Raw genomic sequence first — 22,608 nt, 5'->3', positions numbered from 1 at the left:
CCAAGCTTTAAGATGTTTTGACTTCAATTCCCAGAATTCCCCCAACTAGCATGTTAAAGTTCCTGAGGTTAAGAAAAAATGCTTTAGAATAGAATAGAATAGAATAGAATAGAATAGAATAGAATAGAATAGAATAGAATAGAATTCTTTATTGGGCAAGTGTGATTGGACACACAAGGAATTTGTCTTTGGTGCATATGCTCTCAGTGTACATAAAAATACATCCAAAAACTTCTCTTTATTGAAATAATGGAATTTCGAACTGCATATATAAACGTATAACATTCGAGAACCTGAACTAGAGAAACGTTGAATAAAATATAATATCCTCCCCCAATTTAATCTTGGAAATAGGATGTTTTTGATTAGAGAGTAAACTTGTATAAGCTGGTGTTTTTGGGACTTGTAGTTCTGCATGTTCGAAGCCTAACTGGTTAGGGAAGACTGAAGAACAATATTAAGAGGTTTTATAGCTCTAGGGAGATTCAAAGTTCATTTGTACTTTAAATAAATATATGTTAATGTAACTCTTCTTTCAGTAGGGCTGAGAGGGAACGTACTGAGTTCCCTTACTAAGAAGGAGTGAAGCTGCATTTCTGGAGATGAATAATGATGAATAATGGCTAACGATGGCCATCTTGAAAGTGAGAATGGTTTAATTTATAATTATCTTCAGAAGACATCTTTTGGCCAGCCATTTTAGGCAACTATCACCTAATCTCTAAATTTCATTTATAGGGATTGTTTTGGAGATTTAGCTACCCAGGATTTTAGAGAAACCATTTTCTGGATTTTCTACAGTTGAGCATCATGAGCGTAGGATTAAAATGGCATTGCTTGCTTTGATGGATGACTTTTGGTGAGACCTGAAAGGGGAAGTGCTAGTCTTGGTCCTCTTAAATCTCTCAGTACTTGGTACAGCATAGTACCCATAATCATCTTTCTGGACTGCCTGCAAACATTGGCACTTGGAGGAACGGTTTTGCAGTGACTTTCTTGAGCATGTAGTTCCAGTCATCACAGGTGGGAGGGAAGAGTGATCATGCCTGGAGTTACTCCAGGATAGGGTTCCTCAGGGCTTATTCCTCTTACACATGCTGCCACATTACACTTGTGGGTGGAATGATTTCTAAGTGGAGACTCATAGGCCTATTTTAGAACATGCACTACAATTTCAGGTATTTACCACTTCAAACTGAGAATAAACTCTCAGTTTCCAGGTTGTCCAACTTTGATATAGTGACTTGGTTCACACTATGCAAAGTTATAATGGGTGTTGTTTGAAATTCTACAGAATTTTTGTGGGAGTTCACTCTGTTGATAGCAGTTGAATTCTTAGAACAGCATGGCCTAATATTGGTTGGCTGATTTGTGACACAGTGCTATTTTTCTAAAGAATCTTCTTTATTTATGAATTTTGTGAAACTCAGGCAGTTGGTAAAATTCAGTAAACCATGGTTCAGTTAACCTTGGATTAGTATTTTAAAAATAAATAAATCCAGCTATTGGAAAATCCTGCAAGAGATTATGCTGTTACATACCTCAGCTGCTTAAGCAGGTTTTTTAAAATCTTTATATTTAAATGGAATAGTTCTATAAAAATGTTTTTATAGCAGAAGTATTGCTTATCTTTATTTTTCTGTTTCGAAGTACAAGATATAAAGTGTACTGCAGTTTCTCGAATTATCAGTTAATCTGTAACATTCCTCTCTTAATAGGCTTAAAGGGTTTTTAAATATCAGCTGTGTTGGAATGATAGCATAGGTGCTTTGTGATTCAAGAAATGATGTAGTAAAAGAGGTAGTTACATAAAAGGTATTTAGTGTCACACAGTAAAAACTTAGTAAGTTATGTCACCTTGAGTTCGTCTGGATTTTGAACCAAAAATGAAGTATCCTCTAGTTCCTTTAATTAGTGATTTAACATTTCCTTTTTTCTTTTTCTGGTTTTGTTTGCCTTTTGGGATACTATTGATCTTACTGATTTTTTGGTTTCAACATCTACTTAATGAAGGTAAGCCATATTGCACTACAATTTTTACAGTTTTCATTTAATGTGACTTGTAGGAATTGCATGGGTTGTAGCACAAGATATCTAGGAAGTGCCAAGATGGGGGTGGATATTATAAACTGCTATTTATATCCCATGATATCCAAAATATTAGCAAGGCTGAAAAATTAGCATTACATTATATGCCTATTCAAAAATTGCTTCACTTAAAAATTGAGATGTAGATAAATTTCAAAATATTTACTTTTTTTTTGATGAATTTTATTTTTTATTTTCAAAACAAACACAACACATAAAATCTTCCTTCTTTATATATTGTAGAAAGTGTATCAGTTGGTTACAAAAGACTTTCATGCATCTCTACCACAGTCATCAAGCATAATTCATATTAGCTATGTCATCAGATACCGGGCTCATATTACCACATGTGGTGGACTTGCATTGAAGCTAAAAGATACTGGACTAAAATCCACATGTGGCTGGAGAAAATGACACACAAACAAATAGACTTTAAACCAGAGGTCTTTTTATTGGGGATCATACCAGAAATCTATACCAAAGACTTAAAATATCTGATTGTAAATGTGTTAGCAGCAGCCAGAATCGTATTTGCAAAAAACTGGAAAAATGAAACAATACCAAAACAGGAAGAAGTTATCCGAAAAATAATGGACTGTGCTGAAATGAATAAATTGACACTTGAAATTAGAGAACAAGAGGACGAGAAATTTTATAAGATATCGGACTTGTTTTATCAGTGGCTAGGGGAAAAAACTTGGAAATGAAAAATGATTTACTTATGCTTTAATTGAAGAAGTTAAATGGTAACACAATTATGCTGTGAAATAAATTAACAATGATACAATGAAAAATTAATATATCTATGAATTGAATATTCTAGAACTTTTTGCTTTAAAAAGGATAAGGATAATAATGATTTTATGTCCACTTAACAGAGGACTGGTGATATAATGTATAATGTTAAGAACGTACTATAATGATATCCTGTTGTTGATAAATAATTTAAATAGGGGAATAATTGAAAATTGGTATATATATGTAGTGACTATTTAGAATATTTTGTTGAAAAATGAAGGAATAAGACCTCTATTTGAAAGTATGACGTACAAGGATAATAATGAATATAAGCATATTTTCTGGGAAAAAATAATATTAATGGTAACTGAATATATATTGTAGAATGAAAGTGAGGTATTTAGTTATACTAGATGAAAAGTCTGAGTTGGTAAATATTATTCGAGAATATGGATGTTAAAACATCTGTAACCAAACAACATGCTGTATGTGATGATGTTTTTTTTTCTTTTTTCTTTTTTTTTCTTTTTTTGTGTCTTTTTTATTGTGTGTATTAAATATATAAGTATTTATATATAACAGAGACATACAAAGTGTGTGTGTGGGGGGAAATATAGTTAGGATAGATTAGCACAGGTAAGGGAATAAGAAATGATATTAAATTATGTTTGGGTTGGTAGAAATACCATCCCAAGGAAACATAAACTGAGATTTAAAATAGATACACCAACAACAATAGAAAAAGAAAGGGAGAGAGGAGGAAGATGGCGGAAGGAAGAAAGAGGTAAGGAGAGGAGGACGGAAAGGAGAGAAAGAGGAGGAGAGAGGGTAGAAAGGGGAAGAGGAAGAGCAGGAGTAGGAGAAAGGTACGGGAAGAAGGAAGGGGAAGGAGAGGAGGAAGGAGGAAAGTAGAGAAGGGAGGGAGAGAGAAAGGAAAGGGAAAGGAAAGGAGGATGGAAGGGAGAAAAGAGGATAGGAAGGGAAAGAGGAAGAGCAGGAGCAAAGGGGAGGTAAGGGAAGAAGGAAGGGGAAGGAGAGGAAGAAGGAAGAAAGTAGAGAAGGGAGAGAGGGTGGAAAGAAAGAGGTAAGGAGAGGAGGATGGAAAGGAGAGAAAGAGGAGGAAAGAGGGTAGGAAGGGGAAGAGGAAGAGCAAGAGTAGGAGAAAGGTACAGGAAGAAGGAAGGGAAAGGAGAGGAGGAACGAAGAAAGTAGAGAAGGGAGGGAGGGAGAAAAGAAAGGGAAAATAAGGTGGTGTTATAACAGGAGGAAGGGATGGTAAACAAAGCAACCCAAACTGTATATTATGACCTATTAAATGAAATAATAAATGTATAAGAATGATAAATGTTAAAACACCTGTAACCAAACGACATGCTGTATGTGATGATGGTTTTTTTTTCTGTTTTGTGTTTTTTTTAAAAAAAGCATAATTCATATTAGCTTAAGTATTTTAACTCAGATATTTCAACGTTACCCTTATACCTCCATTTTTATTTGACTATAATTGTTTAAACGTACTTTAAACTATTTTGCGGTATCCCTGAGATCAGCAAGATGTATTCTTCCTGTTCACCGTCTTTTCGGGACAGTTTAGGTCCATTTGCACCACCCAGTGGCAAAAGTGTTGGCTGTGGTCCCAGAGCATTGAGACTGCACAACCATACCATCGTGACATTGGCTCTTCCTCTCCAAAATATTTACTTTTCTTATTTATTATGTACGAGATCATTTAAGCAGAACTTATCAAGACTGACTCAAACCTCTCCACCACTTGGATGCTGCATTGAAATAAGGTCAATGGCATTCCCTGTATCCTGATGATACTTTTGGAAGAACTACCCATCTGGTTCAGTTCCAAGCTAGGAGAAAGACACTGGAGACAAAATGGAGGCCGATTGGAAAAAGGATCCATTTGTTGATGAAGCAGAAGCACATGGGTAGTTTTGGGCAGCTGACCACATGGAGTTGAGAATGGGATTTTTCTATACCTTCTCTTGGGCTTTGCACTTGAACTTCCTGTTCCTGTTTAAGAATGTGTATTCTGTTGGCTGTTGTGAGCCTCCGATGGGGTTATGTACAAATCCTAGAGTTTGTCTGAACTAAATTGAAGTTTGAAATTTGAACTTCTGGGGGTGGTGCAACTGAGATGATACAATGAAGGGGCTTTGGGCAATTCCTATTGTGGCTGAGGGCTAATCCTATCTTTTTTGGATCTTGGGTGAGGGTATTTGCTTATGAATAGAGCTAGCTATCTCTATCTCTTAAATGCTGATATCTGTTGAAAGCTATTAAGAAAGGTGGGAGCTGCTTTCCAAGAGCCCTTTTCTCTATTTCTCATCCAGGGAAATATAATATTCTGCCTTCTTAATATTTCTCAAAATATTTCATTCTTCTAGGAAAGGGTTGAGTGCTGACTTTCTACAATACTACAGGGGCTTCCACAAGTCTTTGGAGGCTGAGATGAGTAACTTTTGAGTAACATGTTTCAGAGGAAATACTGTGAAAATGTGAAGGCAATATTTGCAGTGTTTCCTCTGAGGCTTCAGAGTAAGTGGTTTTTGTGTGCAAGATTTCATTTTATTTTTTTACACCCCCACTTTTTATTTAAACTTTTGTGATCTCTATATATAGCAGTTAATATTTTAAAGCTGGTTCCTTGTTATGAAAAGAATTCTCTACAAGAAAAAAGGGGCAGCTAGTTGCTGTTATTAGCTCATTTTGGTTGGACAGCTGGAGGAAGTTCTGATTGTTTAAGGAAGATAAGGATAGCCAGGTGTTATGCAGCTGGTTATGATTGTGTGTACAAGTTTGTGTCCAAGACTGGTCATGTCAAGGGAATAGGAGGTACATAGGCATGATGTATTAGCTTTTAACTAGGTTTAATTTAGTTGGTGTTTTTTAACTTTAGATTTTTCACACAAGGAAAAAGATCTTGGATGGTCGCAGTTTGTTAAACTGATTGAATAGAAGGGTGTTGTGCTTTTAGGCTGTGTCCAAAGGCAACCAAAGTTCCTCCCATATTGTAGATTGACAGATTCACCATTTGGTAGACCTGTTCATGCAGATTTCTTGAAGTTAAAAGCAAAGCCTCTTGGGCTCCCATGGCTAATTGTTCTAGAACAAAAGCTACTAAAATTGTACTTTTCTACCCAAACAGTCAGTGGAAGCATATTTCTAACTTAGTTACAAGCCATTTTAGTTAACTGGTTAAAACACTAGGCTGGAAACCAGGAGAGTGAGTTCTAGTCCAAGTCATAGGCATGAAAGCCAGCTCAGTGACTTTCTGTCAGTCATACTCAGTCCAGCTCACTTCACAGGATAGTTGTGGGAAAATAGGAGTAATAGATATGTTCACTACCTTGAGTTATTTATTTGTGAAAATAAAACCTGTGTCAGTAAAATGTCAATTTTATGTCCTAGAAATATACTGGTTTATTTGATGATATGAAGTAATCATTCCACTATATTATCGCTTGGAAATGCATATGCTGCTATCAGAATAAAACTCGTTTTTGCAAAGTGTGAAGTTTGGAATGTGTTATTCCACAATTCCAGAACTATGATTGGTCTGTGTAATCAAATGCATTTTTTTTTACAACATATGGCTGCTAATTTTCCACATAAGGAAACTAGTATCCTGGATTCAATTGGTGTCATACAAAATATACACATGGGTTGTTCTTATGCACAAATCTATCTATAAAGCATTTTGAATGACTTTATGAACAGGTAAGTCAGCAGCATTTCCTCTTGAATAATGGCGAATGCCTTGATTGCCCTTCTCAGCATGTGTAAATAACTCTCTTCAAAACATCAAAATCATAATTAGCAATCCCTATCCAATATTCAGTAATATGAAGCTGCTTTCTTCACGAAATGTTTGCTCTGATTTTTCACTGTTATTAAACTCAAATGTTAATCATGCTGAAAACAATTATAGAAAATTGCTTTTCATTATTGGAGCAAGAAAGATTTCATGCATTAGGAAACAGATCAGGAATCTAATGTAGTTTTTGATTTCCATCTTTGATGAAATAACAATTGTTCCCTTTGGATATCCATGTTATGCATTTTAAAAAATCTATAAAATGTACTGTATGTATAAAATCTTGTTTAGCTGTAACACCTTCTGTATCTAACGAAAAGGTCTTTCTAGCTTGTTTTTTCCTCCTTGCATTGATATAAAATCCTGATATTTATATTTTAGCTGAAGTTCCCATTACTAAAGAAATAAAGATGCCACCCTGTGATGACCCTGATGGGAACACTGACCTCAAATTCGAACATGAATCCAGTGGAAATAACCGAAGCAAGTACCGAAAAGCCTTAAAATTTGATCTAAAGATGACTCCATTGGTGGAAAAATTGGGCTCCAGGCCTGCTCACTCGAGTTCAAAAGAAACAGAGAAAAGCCTGTCTGCCTCTATTTCACACCAACTAAACCAATGTGGCAAACAGTTTTGTTCTGAGAAGAATTCGATGTACAATACATCTCTGGTAAGTAAAATGACCTACCTGTAGTATATGAGTAATAATGATCCTATCTTTACTAGGTTGGTAGAAGAAAGGGATCTTGCTCATATGTGCCATTAAAGTTGGGCTACATGAAAAGTCCCTGAACAAAGTAAGGAAGAGCAGTCCTCAGTTCTTTTTACCTAGGTTGGAAAAATTAGAGCCCTGGGTGTTTGTTTTTCTCTCCTGACTTGCATTCTATACATAAATGACTTACATTTCCTTTCACCCACCCATTATAGCTTGGCTCAGACTTATTGGCTCACATTCAGCAAATAGTTCAGGTCACTATTTAGTTCTTAGAACTTGGAGGTCAATGTTGTCTAAAGAGATTATAATCTCACCATATAACCCAGAGCATGCATGGTTGCCATTTTTAAAATAAGTGCATGCCCATGGCTCTTAATATTATATTTTTTTGCAGTTTTTTTTAGCTGTTTTTGGCTTCGGCTGGATTTAAGAAAAACTATTTTTCAAGGTTTGTCATTTCTATAGTTATTGCAAGAATCAGTAATTACATCTGTGCCATAATTCATTTCAAAGGGGATAAAAGTTTAGTGCTGGTTTACACATTCCCCACAACCAGACATGACCAACATCTGAGAAACTGGGACCCATTTCAGCCTCTCAATTTTTTGGAGAGATCCTTTTGAGTCCTTTGAAGGCGGGGAGGAGTTAAGACAAGGAGGCTATTGCTACTATTGCTACTATTGCTACCATTCTGAAATCTCCTTTTACCAAGATATTGTTGGTGTGATCACATACCCTTGAGAGCTACAGATGGCATACTGGGGAACTCTGTGCATATTGCCTGTTCCTTAGCTTAGTCATGGTGTGTTAACTAAGTCAATTGCCCAGGTTCTCATAACATGCTATAAGAGAACTACCAAACATTATAGCTTAGTATAGTATGTGAATAGAAATGTTTACATAGATGTTTGTATACCATGATTTATCTGTGTAATAACAGTCTTCACTGAACTGGCTTAATTGCTAGTAATATCAACGGGAGAAAAAATTGTAAATGTTTCTTAACTTGATTTTTTATTTAACTTCTGAATTCTCTCTCTCTTATAGACTTCTTCACTAGTTGCTTGAGATTTTCAACGTTCTGCGGATGCAGCTGCACTCTTCATCTCTGGTTGCTGATATTTAAAGTTCCTTATATGGTTGAAGGAAAAGCCTGTTGAAAGCATGGTTTCCTTGAAAAAAGAAATTGGTATCTGTCATCTCTTGCAAGGAAGAGAGGGGCTAATGACATCTATGGGGATAATTAAAATACAGCTGTTCCACCAAAGAAAGATGGATGTGTAGCAATTCTTTAGTTTGTCCTGTTGCTAATTTCAGGTGTGCTAATTTTTTGCTTTATCGTTTAGATTTTCTGTACAAAAATCAAAACATTAAAGTGTTTCCTTGTTCTTGAACTAGGGCATTATTCTTGAATACTTTTTGAATATAAAAACCAAAGAATTCCTGTATATGTGTCAGCTTAACAATTCTGCTATCTTAGATAATACAAAAAATGCTATCCTGGGACAACATTTAAAACAAACAATTACTATTACAACGTAAATGCAAAAATGTTTTTAAAAGGTAAAGGTGAAAGTTAATCATAGATAATTACTTATACGGGTAATGCCTCTTAGACTAAAAACAGATGAAATGCTGGTCATTGCTAAGCTATAACTCCCAGCATCAAATACCATTGAACAAATTTGCTGAGATTGCTGGGTTACAGTTACTCCTTTTGAAATACATTTCTTACATTCTAAGTGGTTATAAATTGATTTTTCCCTTTTGCTTTTTGTTATAACCAAGAATATTCAACTGATATAAAGGATCTCATTTTATCCAAATGCCTTGATATCCTTTCTAGGACTATTTTAGGGCAACAGTATTTCAATAAACTATTAACAGAATTCAGGAAATAAGCCATGTATCAGAATCTTATATATGTCTAATACTCCTAGCTGGTTAACCTTGGTCCTAAGCATGAAAGTGAACCATTGCATCTGTGCATCTGTTCCTCCTCATTGATATGAAGGTGTGTGTGTGTGGGGGGGAATGTCTTATTTCCCTTTGGTGAAACTTCTCACAAAGTCTCTGGAGGAATGTTTATGTCAAGTCTCAGTGTATAATTTGAGGTGTAATGTGGCTCAGTTACTGTAACTGTACAGGTAGTTCTCAACTTACAACAATTCATTTAGTGACTTCCTAGTTACACTACCACTGAAAAATGTGACATGACCATTTTTCACAGTTCCGACCTTTGCAGCATCCCTATGATCATGTGAAGAAAATTCAGATACATGCAACTGGTTCATATTTATGACCATTGCTGTGTCCCTAGGTTATGCGATTCCCGTTTGTGACCTTCTGACAAGCAAAATCAATGGGGAAACCAGATTCACTTAACAGCTCGGTTACTAACTTATCAACTGCAATGAACAACTATGGTGAGAAAGGTTGTAAAATGGGACAAAACTCATTTAACAAATGTTTTACTTAACATAAATTTTGGCCTCAATTGTGGTCATAAGTCAAGGACTACCTGTACTTAAAATTATTTTCCCATCTCTAACACTACTTAATACAGACCTAATATTATGACTAAGTATGACAATAAAAGTGGGAATTTGTCTACAAACAGGAAAGAAACGTGAGTTGGATGTTGATTCTGGACAAACAGATTGAATTTATTGCAAGTTCTTTAGAAAAATCCACAAAAAGTTTAGCTCATCTCTTGAATGTGCACTTTAGTGGTTCTTACCTACTACTGATTTACCGTTTATGTCTCCCTGCCCTCAGTTAATAAATAAAATACATATAGTTTTGTAATATTAGCTCTCTAGGTAATAAATAATTTATTAAATTGTTTGGAATCAGTCCATAGCAAACAAGAATATCAATCACTTATTCAAGTAAATACATTTTAAAGGACTTTAATTGTAAATGTCTATGGAGATTTTCAATCATCTAAGCCATGGTTGTCCCAAAGGATTTTTTTTTTAAATCAATTGGACTTTTCTTTTTTAATCCTTCGAAAATATTTTGCTTTTCATCCAACAAGCTACTTTAGTTCTAACTAACTGATGGGAAATGGAAAGATTTATATTCTTTCAGTTCAGTCATTTGTCACCAGTTAGAACTGGAGAAACTTCTTGGATGAGAAGCAAAAACATTTTCAAAACCCAAGAACATCCAGTTGCCTTAAAAAAAAGAAGCACCTTTGGGTCACTTTAATGGTACTTTCACAAGTTATTGCTGAACTCCTGGAAGGGACGCCGATGATGTACTCGTGTAATCTTATCCCGCATCCTTTGCAACTATTTTCGTTTCAAAAAAGAAGTTTCTTCAATGGAAATTGTTATACGTCAGTCTTGGTTCACGTGGTTCTCAAACATCTCCAAATTGCAGATGTACAAAACCCCACGGCATCGTGGGCACAAGAAAGATGATTCCTCTTTTCGTTTTGCACGGCTCCTTTCCTTTCTCTCTGCCCAGAACTTAACCCACCCCCACCCCACTACTCCGCGGGCTCCGCCCCCGGCTCCATTCATAGGCGACCTCGCAAAGCAAAACGCCTCGCACCAGCTGGAGCAGCAGGCGGGGGAGTGGCCGGTTGCTTCGCCTGCTTTTCGCCGCAGTGCCCGCGTTCGTCCGGCTGGAGCGGAATCGGCGGGCCGACGGGGGTCTTTGTTCTTCAGAAGTGCTTCATCGCGGGCGAGGGAAGATAGCGAGCCGTTTGAAGGTGGGTAGAAAAGCCGCTTCCCCGATCCTCGTCCCATGCCAAGAACAGGGAAGCCGTGCGCTTTGAAGGCTTTTGTCTGCGCCCTTGGTTGCCAGGATAAAAGGGTGGCGGGGAAGGGAGGAGAGACGGACATGCCCGAGTTTTAGCAGCTTCTCTCGGTGCATCTTTTTCCCGTTCGCCGCAATGAAAGAGAACTTTTCCTCCTGTTGTTGCAAGCGTCTATTTTGCGAGGAACAAAAGGTGGAGAACCCCAGATTTAAAGGGCTCCTGGAGGAGCAACTTTTCTAAATCGGACTCCAGGCTCCCAAAAAGCAGGATCCGTCCCTGAGTAAGAAGCCACCCGAGTTACATACTCCAAGTGCTAGTTATATAGCGCAATAGAATTAGAAGTGGAATAGAAGAAGTAGTAGTAGTCCCCTGGATTAGCGGGAGGGGGGGAGAGGACTCCTACACGGGAAAAGCGGAATGAGTTGCTGCTGGTATTCCCCTTGCGGTATTTCAAAAAATTCCCATCCTATGGGGGTTTGTCGGCTGTTCGCCGCAGCTCACTTCTGGCGAAGAATTGCCTGCGCAATCTAGCAGCAGGAGCCTTGCTTGGTTTCCTCGGGAGTAAAACGCGCCTCTGTTGGAAAAGTTCATGCTCCGAGCAAGTTCAACTCTCCAGCGCGCAAGTAAAGTTTCTTTGGTTTTTCCAACCTTTTACCACGGAGAGGTTCTCAATCATTCAGATCTGCGCTTTTTCCAAAGGCGAGTGGACTTTCTGCCCCCCCCCCCCCTTCAGACGTTTCTCTTCTCATGCAAGAGGATAGAAGAACCGAAAGCTTCATGGATGAGAAGCGAAACGTTTTCAAAGGGGAAAAAAATACCCCAAGAAAGTCAACTCGCCTTTTGGAAAAAAAGCACCTTTGGGACCACTACTTCTTCTTGGGTTAATGTGCCTGGCGTTTGGGGACTTTAAAAGGATGCGTGTTTCTTAAATTCTTTATATTTCGCTACGTCCTTTGTTCAGTGTATTGGTATTTCCATTGTCTGATAACTGCCAGGACGCTTTTAATGTTTTGTTACAGCCGCCCATTCCAAAACGCGATATTCCACATATTTTAAAGGAATAGTCATGGCAAAGCGAGAGGTTACTCCACTTTAAGCTCCAAGGTGGGGTTTTGCTGTTTTTGAAATGCGTTGCTGTAATCCGGTGGGGCGCATCGTATTTCCCTCCCTGCCTGGGCAAACCATTAAACAGCGTTTTGTCGGTGTCAGCTGACAAGCTGCATTGTAAATGGTGATCGACTGCAAATGGATGAACCGTTAGGCCGGCGGTTGCTTTTCCCGTTGGGCTTGCTCAAAAACACATGGTGGGGTTTTTTTTTTGGTTTTTTTGCTTGGCTTGGAATAGCGAGGCGTACTCGGAAGGATGGCTGCTTCTATGCCAGAGGCAATCAGTTTGGGGGAGACTCGAGTTCACATTAAAAAGAATTAGTAATATATCGTTTGCAAATTCCTTCTAAAATCATCTGGAAACTGGAGCATGATCGCTGTGGATGATCTTTCTCCTCTGGATAGGGTAGGACTGGTGGAGAAATAGTTTTAATGCTTTTGAAAAGAGGATTCAGTCTGGTTCCTCCAGATGGATAATTCTCAGATTTCACAATCTGATATTAGGAAACTGAACCCAAAATAGCTGGTGCAGGGAGTTGATGAAGAAGAGATCAGCATAATTCATAAATTATCACTCTTTTCCCCTTAGGCTGAGTATATTTTTCTTTTACAAATAACTCAAAGGCAGTGAACATACCTTAACACACCTTCCTCTTCCTATTTTCCCTGTAATGACAACCCTGTGAAATGGATTGGGCTGAAAGAGAGTGACTGGCCCAAAATAACTCAGCTGGCTTTCATGGCTAGGGTGAGACTAGAACTCATGACCTCTGTCTGTCTGTCTATCTATCTATTGCAATATGTCTGCAGACACCAGTGCACATGAGGCAGTCTTATATAATTTCCAGTCACCAAAATAAAATAACAATTAGAACTTAATGTTTCAAATAGATGAGATCTCAGAAGATTGCAGTAGCAGAAACATCATGCAGTGGGGGATGGGGGCAGAACTCTCCAGAAGATTTCCAGTGAGAATGCCAAACTTTTCATGAATTCTATGCATTGTCATGAGATTTGCATTTAATTTATGATTTTCTTTTATATTATGTATCCTTTTACAGTGGTAAGCCGCTCAGAATGTTTTTGGAGCTGGACCATCTTGAATTTGAATAAATGTACTCTTCAAGTTCAGACACTATTTATCATGTTCCACTGTTTGGAATCTATGATATTTTATGATGATTGAGCTTTGTTTATTAGCACTATACTGTATTTTTGCCTCTTCCTTTTTTTCCTACCAAGTTTTAGTCTGGCCTGTGCTTGCTGTCTTTAACATTCATTCAAAACAAGCAAAAGTCCAAGAGGTTTTCCTGTCATCTTTTCATCCCGGAAATTTAAAGCAATGTGCCAATTGTAACAAAATACATTTTAGAATATTTTTAAAAAAATACTGTACCCAGCTTCACAAAATTTTGTGAAATGATGGCAATGGTTCTGGGTTCCATGGGTATTCCTTTTGGATTTCTAGACCAAGTTAAATAATACATATTATAAATTTGTGCAATAATAATAAACTACTAACTCCAGATGGTGTGATGAGGGGAAAAGTTTTATTTTAATGTTTTGTGCCACCAACTCGCCTTGATGCAAGTTGGGCAACAGACAAATGAAATAAAAACAAAGATTTCTACAACTGTTGTCCTGAATTACGTTTTGATTTCTTGTTATGGGTCAATAGTTCCTATTCATTCCTTGGGGGATTAGTAGTACTGTACATGTAATCCTTGTTTCACTATTGCCTCATTTAGCAACTATTTGAAGTTATGACAGTGATAAAAAAGTAACTTTGAGGTCAATCCTCAGGAGAGCTGAAGTAAGATCATAAGCACAGTTGTGATTTCACTTAGCAACCACTTTTCTTAACAAATGAGTTGCGGGTGCTGATTGTGGCCACTAAATGGGGACTGCCTGCATTGTGTTCCAGCCCTTATCCATAATAACTGAGTTGGTAGATGTGTTATGGTTTTTGGTATATAGAATTTACTCATGGCTGAATCAGCTTTTATCATACAAGATTTATCATACAAGATTTGAAGGTGGGGAACTTGGCTGGATATCAACTTGGATGAAGAACTTACTGCGATTTCTGTGGTATTACTTGTATCTTATTACACTTGGGAAATCTATTGTTTCATAAAAGTACAGACTCTAGCTTGAGAGAATATGATGATTTCATCCAAACCGTCTGGTATTTTAATGTATTGTTGCTCGACGTTTGGGGGAGAGGGGTGTAATGGAACATTTTGTAAGATAATTATCAACTCTGAAGGCATCCCTTCCTTAAAAATACGTCTACCAATTATGCATTTATCTAACAATTGAAATGTGTTATCATTATGGTTGTTACTCTATCGTACTATTTCTAGTATTAAACTGTTGATGTGTGCAGCTTTCTAGGTACATATGTCTTTAATGAAGAAAAATGAGGATAGAAAAATATTAATTTCACAAGTGTTTTGATTTAAAAAAAATAAGAAAACAACCAGTTGAATGACTAAGTCCTACAAACAAATTGGAATGAAATTATACAATCTGATCTTCACTTGAACTGAACTGTAGGTATTTGCATAAAATGCAAGTAGTGGGAAAATATACATATACTATTTCCATGATGTTTTCTGTGAATTAGAACAAAAATTGGACAAACATTTAAGTTAAAGAAACCAGCTTAAAAAATGCAATGTTCTATAGACACAGCAGCTTCATAGCAAGGGTTCAGATTACGAATGAAGCAAATATACGTGTCTCAAGATAATGTTGCAGAATCCAATCTGGGTCGGTCACTGGAACCAGAGGTTTTGTCTTCCAAGCTTTCAGACTCCTGCTGGAGCCCATCTTTGGGGAACTTCTCTCTAGCAGTGTTCAGATTATTTAATGAAATATATTAATATTTAATCATGAGCCACTGTTTGTATGACTGCAAATTATGTTGTCATTTGGCAGTTCTAAAAGCACAGAATGTACTTTGTCCTTCAATTCCGCCAAGGAGCCTAGCTCTTTCACCTTGCAAACTGCATCATGGATCATTAACATTGTGATGGTTGTAACTTATTTAAAAGATTTATATAGCCACCCAACTTACGAACCATACCATCAGCTCGCAGCAACAGCTTGAAAACAATAAAAACCATCATCTGTAATTTCGAGTTGCATTAATGTGCTGCCTGCTTTTTCTTTAAATAAGCAAACAATGCTTTGAATTACTTTAATCAAGTCAATTGATTAAAGCTTCGCCAAAGGAAGAGAGATAATAACTTTTAGAACAGCTATTTCAGAAAAAAAAGTGATCTGGAGGTGCAATACATTCTTACAAGATTTCTGAGTTATGGAGTAAAAAATGTAGTGTACTATTTTTCCTTTCTGTTATATTACCGAAACCAAATATTTTGTTGGACTGAATTGGTTGGAGATTTAGGGTTGATGAGAGGAAATACTTTTTTACTTAGCATATAATTAAACTGTGGGGTTTATTTTACTATAACATATTTTGAATTTAAAGGGGATTAATCAGTACCTGCAAGAGATGATAGCAATGTAATAGCAATAGCCCTTAGACTTGTATACTGCTTCATAGTGCTTTTAAAGCCCTCTCTAAGTAGTTTACAGAGTCAGCATATTTCTCTGAACACTGTATGATGCTGCAAATGGCTATGAATGTGGCCTGGTTGCTGAGTATCTGAATTGCAGTCACATGGTGGGAATCGGACCTTCAAATCTAGGTTGTAAATACTCCCAGGGAGGTCCATTGTAACTCTGAACAGTCGTAAGTCAAGCACTGTTGTAGAAAAAGATGTAAGGGAGGAGAGAAAAGGAACTGGAAGTACCTATATGCTAACTTCTAAATGTATTTGCATTTTCCAGCCAATCTCATTAAAATTTCAGTTACTATCATGATACAGATTGAGTACATTAAGGCGCGCAAGGAACATGGTCTCTGGTAGCTTCTAATAAAGTTCTACTGAACAATAGCAAATATACTTGAGTTTCATTAGCATATAATACAGGGGTGAAATTCGGCAGCTTCTGACAGGTTCTGGAGAACCGATAGTGGAAATTTTAAATAGTTCAGAGAACCGGCAAATACCACTTCTGGTTGACTCCAGAATGGGGTGGGAATGGAGATTTTGCAATATCCTCCCCCTGCTATGCCCACCAAGCCACACCCACAGAACTGGTAGTAAAAAAAAAAATTCACCACTGATATAATGTCATTTGGACTTTCAACCTTAACTTGAAAAATGCATTGAAAACTGTTTTGACTCCCTTTTAAAGTATATTTTGATCATATCATTTTTGGCTTTAAAAGGCCCTTCTGTTTTTTTTTGTTTTTTTCTTTCAGTGTCCCAACACTGGAATGATCTACTTCTAAGATCACTAAGCAGCTACTCCCTCTGTTGGTTGGTTTCTGCTATTATCATTTTGTTTCATAAATACGGAAAACGGAGGAAGTGCATCTATCCAATTCTGCAGTCTACTGTTAGCCTGAGCTGTGTGGCTGTTATTTTCCCTATCTGTTCTTGTCATGAGACAAAATGCTTCTTGTGCATTCTCCCCCTCCTTATATTATGTTATAGTGCATTTAAAGAAGGCTGATTTATTTATTTGTATCTCACCTTGTTACATTCAAGGTGATGAACATGTCTAATACATCTTCCTTCTCTTGTCTCACCCACAACATGGGATGGGTTGGGTTGAGAGAGAATGACTGGCCCAAAGTCACCCAGCTGTCTTTCATGGTCAAAACAGACTTTGAACTCAGTGTCTTCGGAGTTTGCTTTCAAAAATGTGCTTTCAGATTCTCCAGCTTAATTTTCCAAGCATAATTTACAACTAGATAATTAAGCTTCATTGCCTGCTCTCTCCTTTCTCTGAGTCACTTGGAAGATAACAGCAGTGGCTTGTTGTCATTGAGTATTGGAAAGCATATAGATTTCAATAAATTATTATTAACTTTAACAGGAACTTTTTCTGTACCGAAAATGTTTGCAATCAGTAATGTTAACTTAACATCTGAACACACCTCAAAATCTAAAAACTGTAACTACTTCTATTTAGAATTAAAGGCTAAAGTTATTGCCAATCTATCTTTCTCAAACTGGTGGCAGCAATTTTGGGCTGATAGAATTTGGTTTTCCAGTTTCTTACTGGATAGGCAAGTCCTAAAGTGGTCTCTAATCACTCTTCTTTGGATCATGCCCTGTTCTGTTTCGGTGGTCCTCCAGCACCTCTTGAACCAACAATCCTCATATAGATCGTAACTTTCTAGTCCATCTCAAAATCATCAGTCATCGTTGTTCATTACTAAAACAAGAAATCTTCAAGAGTCAGTGCTGTCTAGTTCTACCTCAAGTGGCCAGCCATTACAAATCCTACAAGTTTTTGTTTCCAAAATTTCTTCTCAATTTTTAACAGTCTATCTTCCTTTCCTACTTCGGCAAGCCCATATCTTACTCTGTGAGAAAATCTGCCTATGGGAAGCTAAGCTAAGATTCCGCCCCCTCCCCCATATCGCACTAGAAAAAAAAGCTTATGCTGTATTTGATTGTCTTGTTTGTGCTTCTGTAACTGTTTCAGAAGAAGGTATGACTACCTGCAGACTGCCCAATTGAAAAAGCTTGCTCAAAACAAAGACAGTTGCTAATATGTATTCCAAAACGCAGGGTATTCTGTGCTACACTACAGCATTTTTGGGTGTAAAAATAGAGTTGGGTATGATACATATCCTCCAAGTTAGCCTGCTGTTTGTTGGCAGAGGATGCTGTGTTATTGCTGATGCTGATTGAAGCATTCCATCTGGCCTTTGTATGTGGAAGTGTGAGAGAAGCGATAACATCTTGTCCTTCACCTCTAGAAGCAAAATATCTTAAACCCTGTGTAGTCCTTATTTGTAGTGTGTGTCCTTCTGATTCCTTTTGTACTTCCCCCACAGACACCAGTTTTCTGGTTACATTTGTAAGTCTACCTTCAGGGAATGTTTCTCATATTTATATACCATTAATTTGCTAATCTAAGCAAATATTTTCCTACAAGTAACTTTGTGATGTTTTAACTCTCTGGGGAAGATTCTAATACTGGATAAGGAAAAGAAGAGGACAACAAGCAGCAGCTTGGATGGTTGTTGTAGAACAGTGTATGAGCTCAATTACATTGCAGATGAGTGTATTGCTAGAAGACCTGAAAGACCAGGTTACCGGTAAATGCAGATCGTCATGGAGAAAATCTTATCTGGTGGTTATGAGTTGACAATTATTTGACGGCATGTAATCAGTTGCAATGAGAGCTAGGTGGGTGTAGTACAGGGGTGTCAAACTCAAGGCCCGCAGGCCGGATCCAGCCCATGGGGTGCTTAGATTTGGCCACAGGGCCGCCCTGGAAACAGCAAAAGGCTGGCCCGCAGTGCCTCTGCTAGCGAAAATGGAGCTTGGGAGGGCCTTCCCAGACTCCATTTTCAGCTGCAATGGCCCCAGGCAGCCCTCTGCCAGTGAAAGTGGAGCTCAGGGGGCCATGTGTGGTCCCCCCGAGCTTCATTTTCACTTGTAGGGTCTGCAAGACACCGTGAGGATGAAAACAGAGCTGGGGAGCCCATTTTTGCTGATGGAGCACATGGGCCACCAGAGGTGCTCCCGACATGAGTGAAGTTGGTCACACCCACCCCGGTCTCCCTAGGTCAAACAACCCTGATGTGGCCCTCAATGAAATCAAGTTTGACCCCTGGTATAGTCGTTAAGGTCCTGGACTATAAATCAGGAAACTGAGTTCTTCTTCTACCTTAGATACAAAACCAGCTGATGACTTTGGCCAGCACCCTCTCTCAGCCTTAAGAAAAGGACAGTGGTAAACCATTTCCAAAAATGTTGCTAACAAAACTTGAGAAACTTGTTCAGGAAGTTACCAGGATTTTTTAAAATTCTTATGTGTCTGCATTCTCTAGCAATAAGGCGGTTCAGAGTCTGGATTTGCTGTGATGCATCAAACCAAATATTTCTGTTGTTAGCTAATTAGCTTTATTTCCAATTGTGGTTTTCTCACAAACCTTTTATCTGTCACATGACAACCACTGAAGAATAACTATCCTAGGCAATCATATAATTTCATATAAACGTTGTGTCACTTTATTAGTACGCATGATAAATTGATCACTTGATTGTTTCCCTCCTGAGTTTTCCTTTGACCTTTTCTCAGAAAACAGAAAGAGGTTCCTTCTACTTCTGAAAAATCTACTGAGTGAAAGAAGAAGAAAATGCAATTCAGTGGAATATAGAAACTTAACAAAGGCCACTTCCAAAAAAGAAATAGAAGGGGAATGGAAACTGACAGCCATCATTTAACTTTTAATTTGAGAGACATACAGGAAGATGTGTTCAGAATCTACAGTTGGGACCGGCAACTTGGTTATTAAGCAGAGTCATAACTGCAAGGATAATTCAAAGTTACTTTTTCATTGCTGTCATTACTGCAAATAGCTGTGAAACAAGACAGTTGTTAAATGAGGACTATCTAACAATAAACTATTTTGATAACCATTTCTTTCTTCCAAAAAGTCAACTTTAGTTTTATTGAGAGTAATGACTTCTAACTGAAATTTAGAGGATTGTTGTCATATACTACTTTTCTATTAGTTTTAATAATTTTTGAGTCAGGAACAGGTGGGTGGGATATAAACAGTTCAAGCCACTAAGTGATGGTATTAAGTTAATGGACTTTGCCTACATTACATTTATTGCATGACTATAATGCCTGTTACAGAGAAATTGTTATAATTTTTTTCTTCTTTCAGATGTGCCATTATTTCCTATATATATTATGTAGTACATTATGTGTGAAGTAGCTTGGCAGTAACTTGTGAAGAAATTGTACACAGGTAGTCCTCGACGTACAACCCCTATTGAGCCCAAAATTTTCTGTTGCTAAGTGAGAGAGTTGCTAAGTGAATTGTGTCCCATTTTTACGATCTTGTCAAAATTGTTAATTGAATCACTGCAGTTAAGTTAATAACATAGGTGTTAAGTGAATCTGGCATCCCAATTGACTTAGCTTGTTGGAAGGTCACAAAAGGTGATCATATGATCCCAGGATATTGCAACCATCATAATTATTAGTTGTGAAATTTTAACTATGTGACCCTGGGGATGCTGCAACAGTTCTAGGTTGAAAACCTATCATAATTCACTTTTTTCAATGCCGATGTAACTTTGCACTGTCCCTAAACATTGTTGTAAGTTGAGGGCTACCTATAATGACAAAGGAACTCTGTGTTTTTTTAAAAAAACATCTCCAGAATCTCCTTAAAATATAGGAGAAAACCTAAGCAGCTTTCAGTAGGGGAATATCAGAGTTCTCTTCCTGCAATTTTCATCTCATAGTGCCGTGATGGTGAACCTCTGGCACGTGTGCCACAGGTGGCATGGGGAGCCATATTGGTGGACACGCAAGCTCAGCTCTGGAATGCATGCACACCGGCCAGCTGATATTCAGGCCTTCTTGGCCCTCCAGACATCAGTAAACAGGCTGTTTTCAGCCTCTGGGGGGTGGGGGTGGGGTTTGCCCTTCCCAGGCTCCTAGAAAGGGTCTGGAGCCTGGGAAGGGTGAAAAACGGGCCTTCTGGTCCAACTGGAAATCGGCAAACGGGCCATTTTTTGCCTCCAGAAGGCCTCCAGGGTGACGTGGAAGACCTTTTTCGCCCTTCCCAGCTCCTAGAAAGGGTCTGGAGTCTGGGGAGGGCAAAAAACGGGTCCACAGTGCCATTGCGTGCCAAAAACAGGAGAAATGGGGGGGGGGGTTTCCACATGCGCATGTGTGGGGGGAGGATGCATAGAATTATAGGTGTCGGCATGCACACGCACGACCCCCCCCTGTGCTCCCCCACTTTTGGCATGTGATGGCTGTGGTAGTGTATATTAAGAGAGAAGTTCCAAATATTTCCTAAAAAATGAAGAGCCTATTTTTTCTTGAAGAGACAATTACAGCTGCTATGGCCTAAATGATGGGCTGATCTCCACAACTGAGATGCACTAACAGCATTTATTTCCAAAAGAAGTTGTATTAGTCAGTAGATCCAAAATAATGTATGTTTTGGCTAAAGTGTGAATGAAAAGAAATGTTAAGATATACACACATTCTAAAATCTTCTTGTTCTTCTTTAACTGTTGCAGTTCAAGAATTTACTGGCAGTGAGAGAGGACAATAAGAAGAGGGAAAGAGTGAAAAATAAGTCATTTTATTAATTTATTTAAGTATATGGTTGCCCAAATTGCTCACAGTAACTTGTGGCAAATTATAAGAATTACCCATCTTTTGATCACTTTATGGTCTGAAAAATGGGGAAGGGGGATTGTTTATTTTGTTTATCCCTAGGTATTGACTGAATTCTTATATTGCAGGAAACCATGATTGACTTGATGTACTGATCAAATTTAGGCATAAGTCATGCCTTATAAATTATTGTAAATTATTAAAGTACAGGAAACCAACTAACTAATATTGGGGCATTAGTGTAAAGTGAGAATCCTGTCCCTGTGATGATTCTCATATGTATATACATTACCTGTTCAAAGCCGCATAACAGGAAATGATTACTTACTTGTGTCAATGAACTATTTTATAATAACTAAAGGCTTTCCCTGTCAAATTAGACAGGAATCTTTTTTTTAAATTTTTGTTGAAAGAGTTTTGAGTTGCATATGTTTGCCTGCGAACCACTCCTTAATACCACTAATCTTCACATGTGCCTTGACTAGACAAAAATTATTATTATTTTTGGTGCATCTATTGAGGATTATGATTCTAAATAACAGTTCAAGTGTTTTTTATATTCTCTTATTAGTTTTAAATTAGATGTATTCAGTGTACTTTCACTGATTCTGTTGTTGCCTATGATTGTACTGTATGCTGCTTAAGGCCTTTTGAATGAAAGAATGAAATATTCATAAAAATTGTTATTTTGCTTAGATAAATATGAAAACTTTGAAGTGAAGATTCGATGTTCTTCAGGTCTTACTTGCTCAATGGCAGGTGGCCTTAATGTATCAGATCTGGAAGGATATCCTTTGGGAAAGAGGTGGATAAACAAAATGAAGAGATTGACTTGTTTTCATAGCCCAGTTGAGTCTCAAAGAAACCCAGCATTTGCAAATAACACTCTTAACACATACATAGTAGAAGGAAATCCTGTCCTTTTGTGTTGGAATTGAGGAGAGAGATTGTCTTATTTACATCCTTAGCAGCTGATCTGAAAAGCAGCTGCTTAGACTTCATTAAAATGTGTTTTCCTACATCTTGACTTGAGTAAATGGAATATAAGGTAGAGTTAACATAATTGATTGGGGGCCATATGGAAACAATTTTCTTGATCTTGACTTCACATC

The 22,608-nt window shown here is 37.6% G+C and overlaps 2 protein-coding genes across 2 annotated transcripts in view; both read left to right on the top strand.

The window, feature by feature from the left end:
• Positions 1 to 324: 324 nt before the first annotated feature.
• Positions 325 to 8,626, top strand: ADIG (adipogenin). The gene is made up of 3 exons (XM_087720827.1): positions 325 to 2,013; positions 7,034 to 7,323; positions 8,416 to 8,626. The coding sequence occupies exons 1-3, from the start codon at positions 1,887 to 1,889 to the stop codon at positions 8,434 to 8,436; spliced, it is 438 nt and encodes a 145-aa protein (XP_087576953.1). The 5' UTR covers positions 325 to 1,886; the 3' UTR covers positions 8,437 to 8,626.
• A 2,357-nt stretch (positions 8,627 to 10,983) lies between these two features.
• ARHGAP40 (Rho GTPase activating protein 40) overlaps positions 10,984 to 22,608 on the top strand; it is a 65,569-nt gene continuing 53,944 nt past the window's right edge. The window contains exon 1 of the mRNA XM_087720365.1: positions 10,984 to 11,089. The gene's annotated coding sequence lies outside the window, so the exon portion shown is untranslated. The remainder of the gene's footprint in view (positions 11,090 to 22,608) is intronic.

The sequence above is a fragment of the Thamnophis sirtalis genome, unplaced genomic scaffold, assembly GCF_051295495.1.
Source record: "Thamnophis sirtalis isolate CommonGarterSnake01/CBP01778 unplaced genomic scaffold, rThaSir2_p1.2 scaffold_7, whole genome shotgun sequence".
Classification (NCBI taxonomy): Eukaryota; Metazoa; Chordata; class Lepidosauria; order Squamata; family Natricidae; genus Thamnophis; species Thamnophis sirtalis.
The sequence above is the reverse complement of the archived record's forward strand: the minus strand, read 5'-3'. Positions and strand labels throughout refer to the sequence as shown.

What these genes read in the sequence shown, in the direction of transcription:
- ADIG (XM_087720827.1), top strand. Translation starts at nt 1,887, where the DNA reads ATGAAGTATCCTCTAGTTCCTTTAATTAGTGATTTAACATTTCCTTTT. An exon ending in TCAACATCTACTTAATGAAG is followed by an intron (nt 2,014 to 7,033) that starts GTAAGCCATATT and finishes TTTATATTTTAG; the next exon opens with CTGAAGTTCCCATTACTAAA. An exon ending in CGATGTACAATACATCTCTG is followed by an intron (nt 7,324 to 8,415) that starts GTAAGTAAAATG and finishes TCTCTCTTATAG; the next exon opens with ACTTCTTCACTAGTTGCTTG.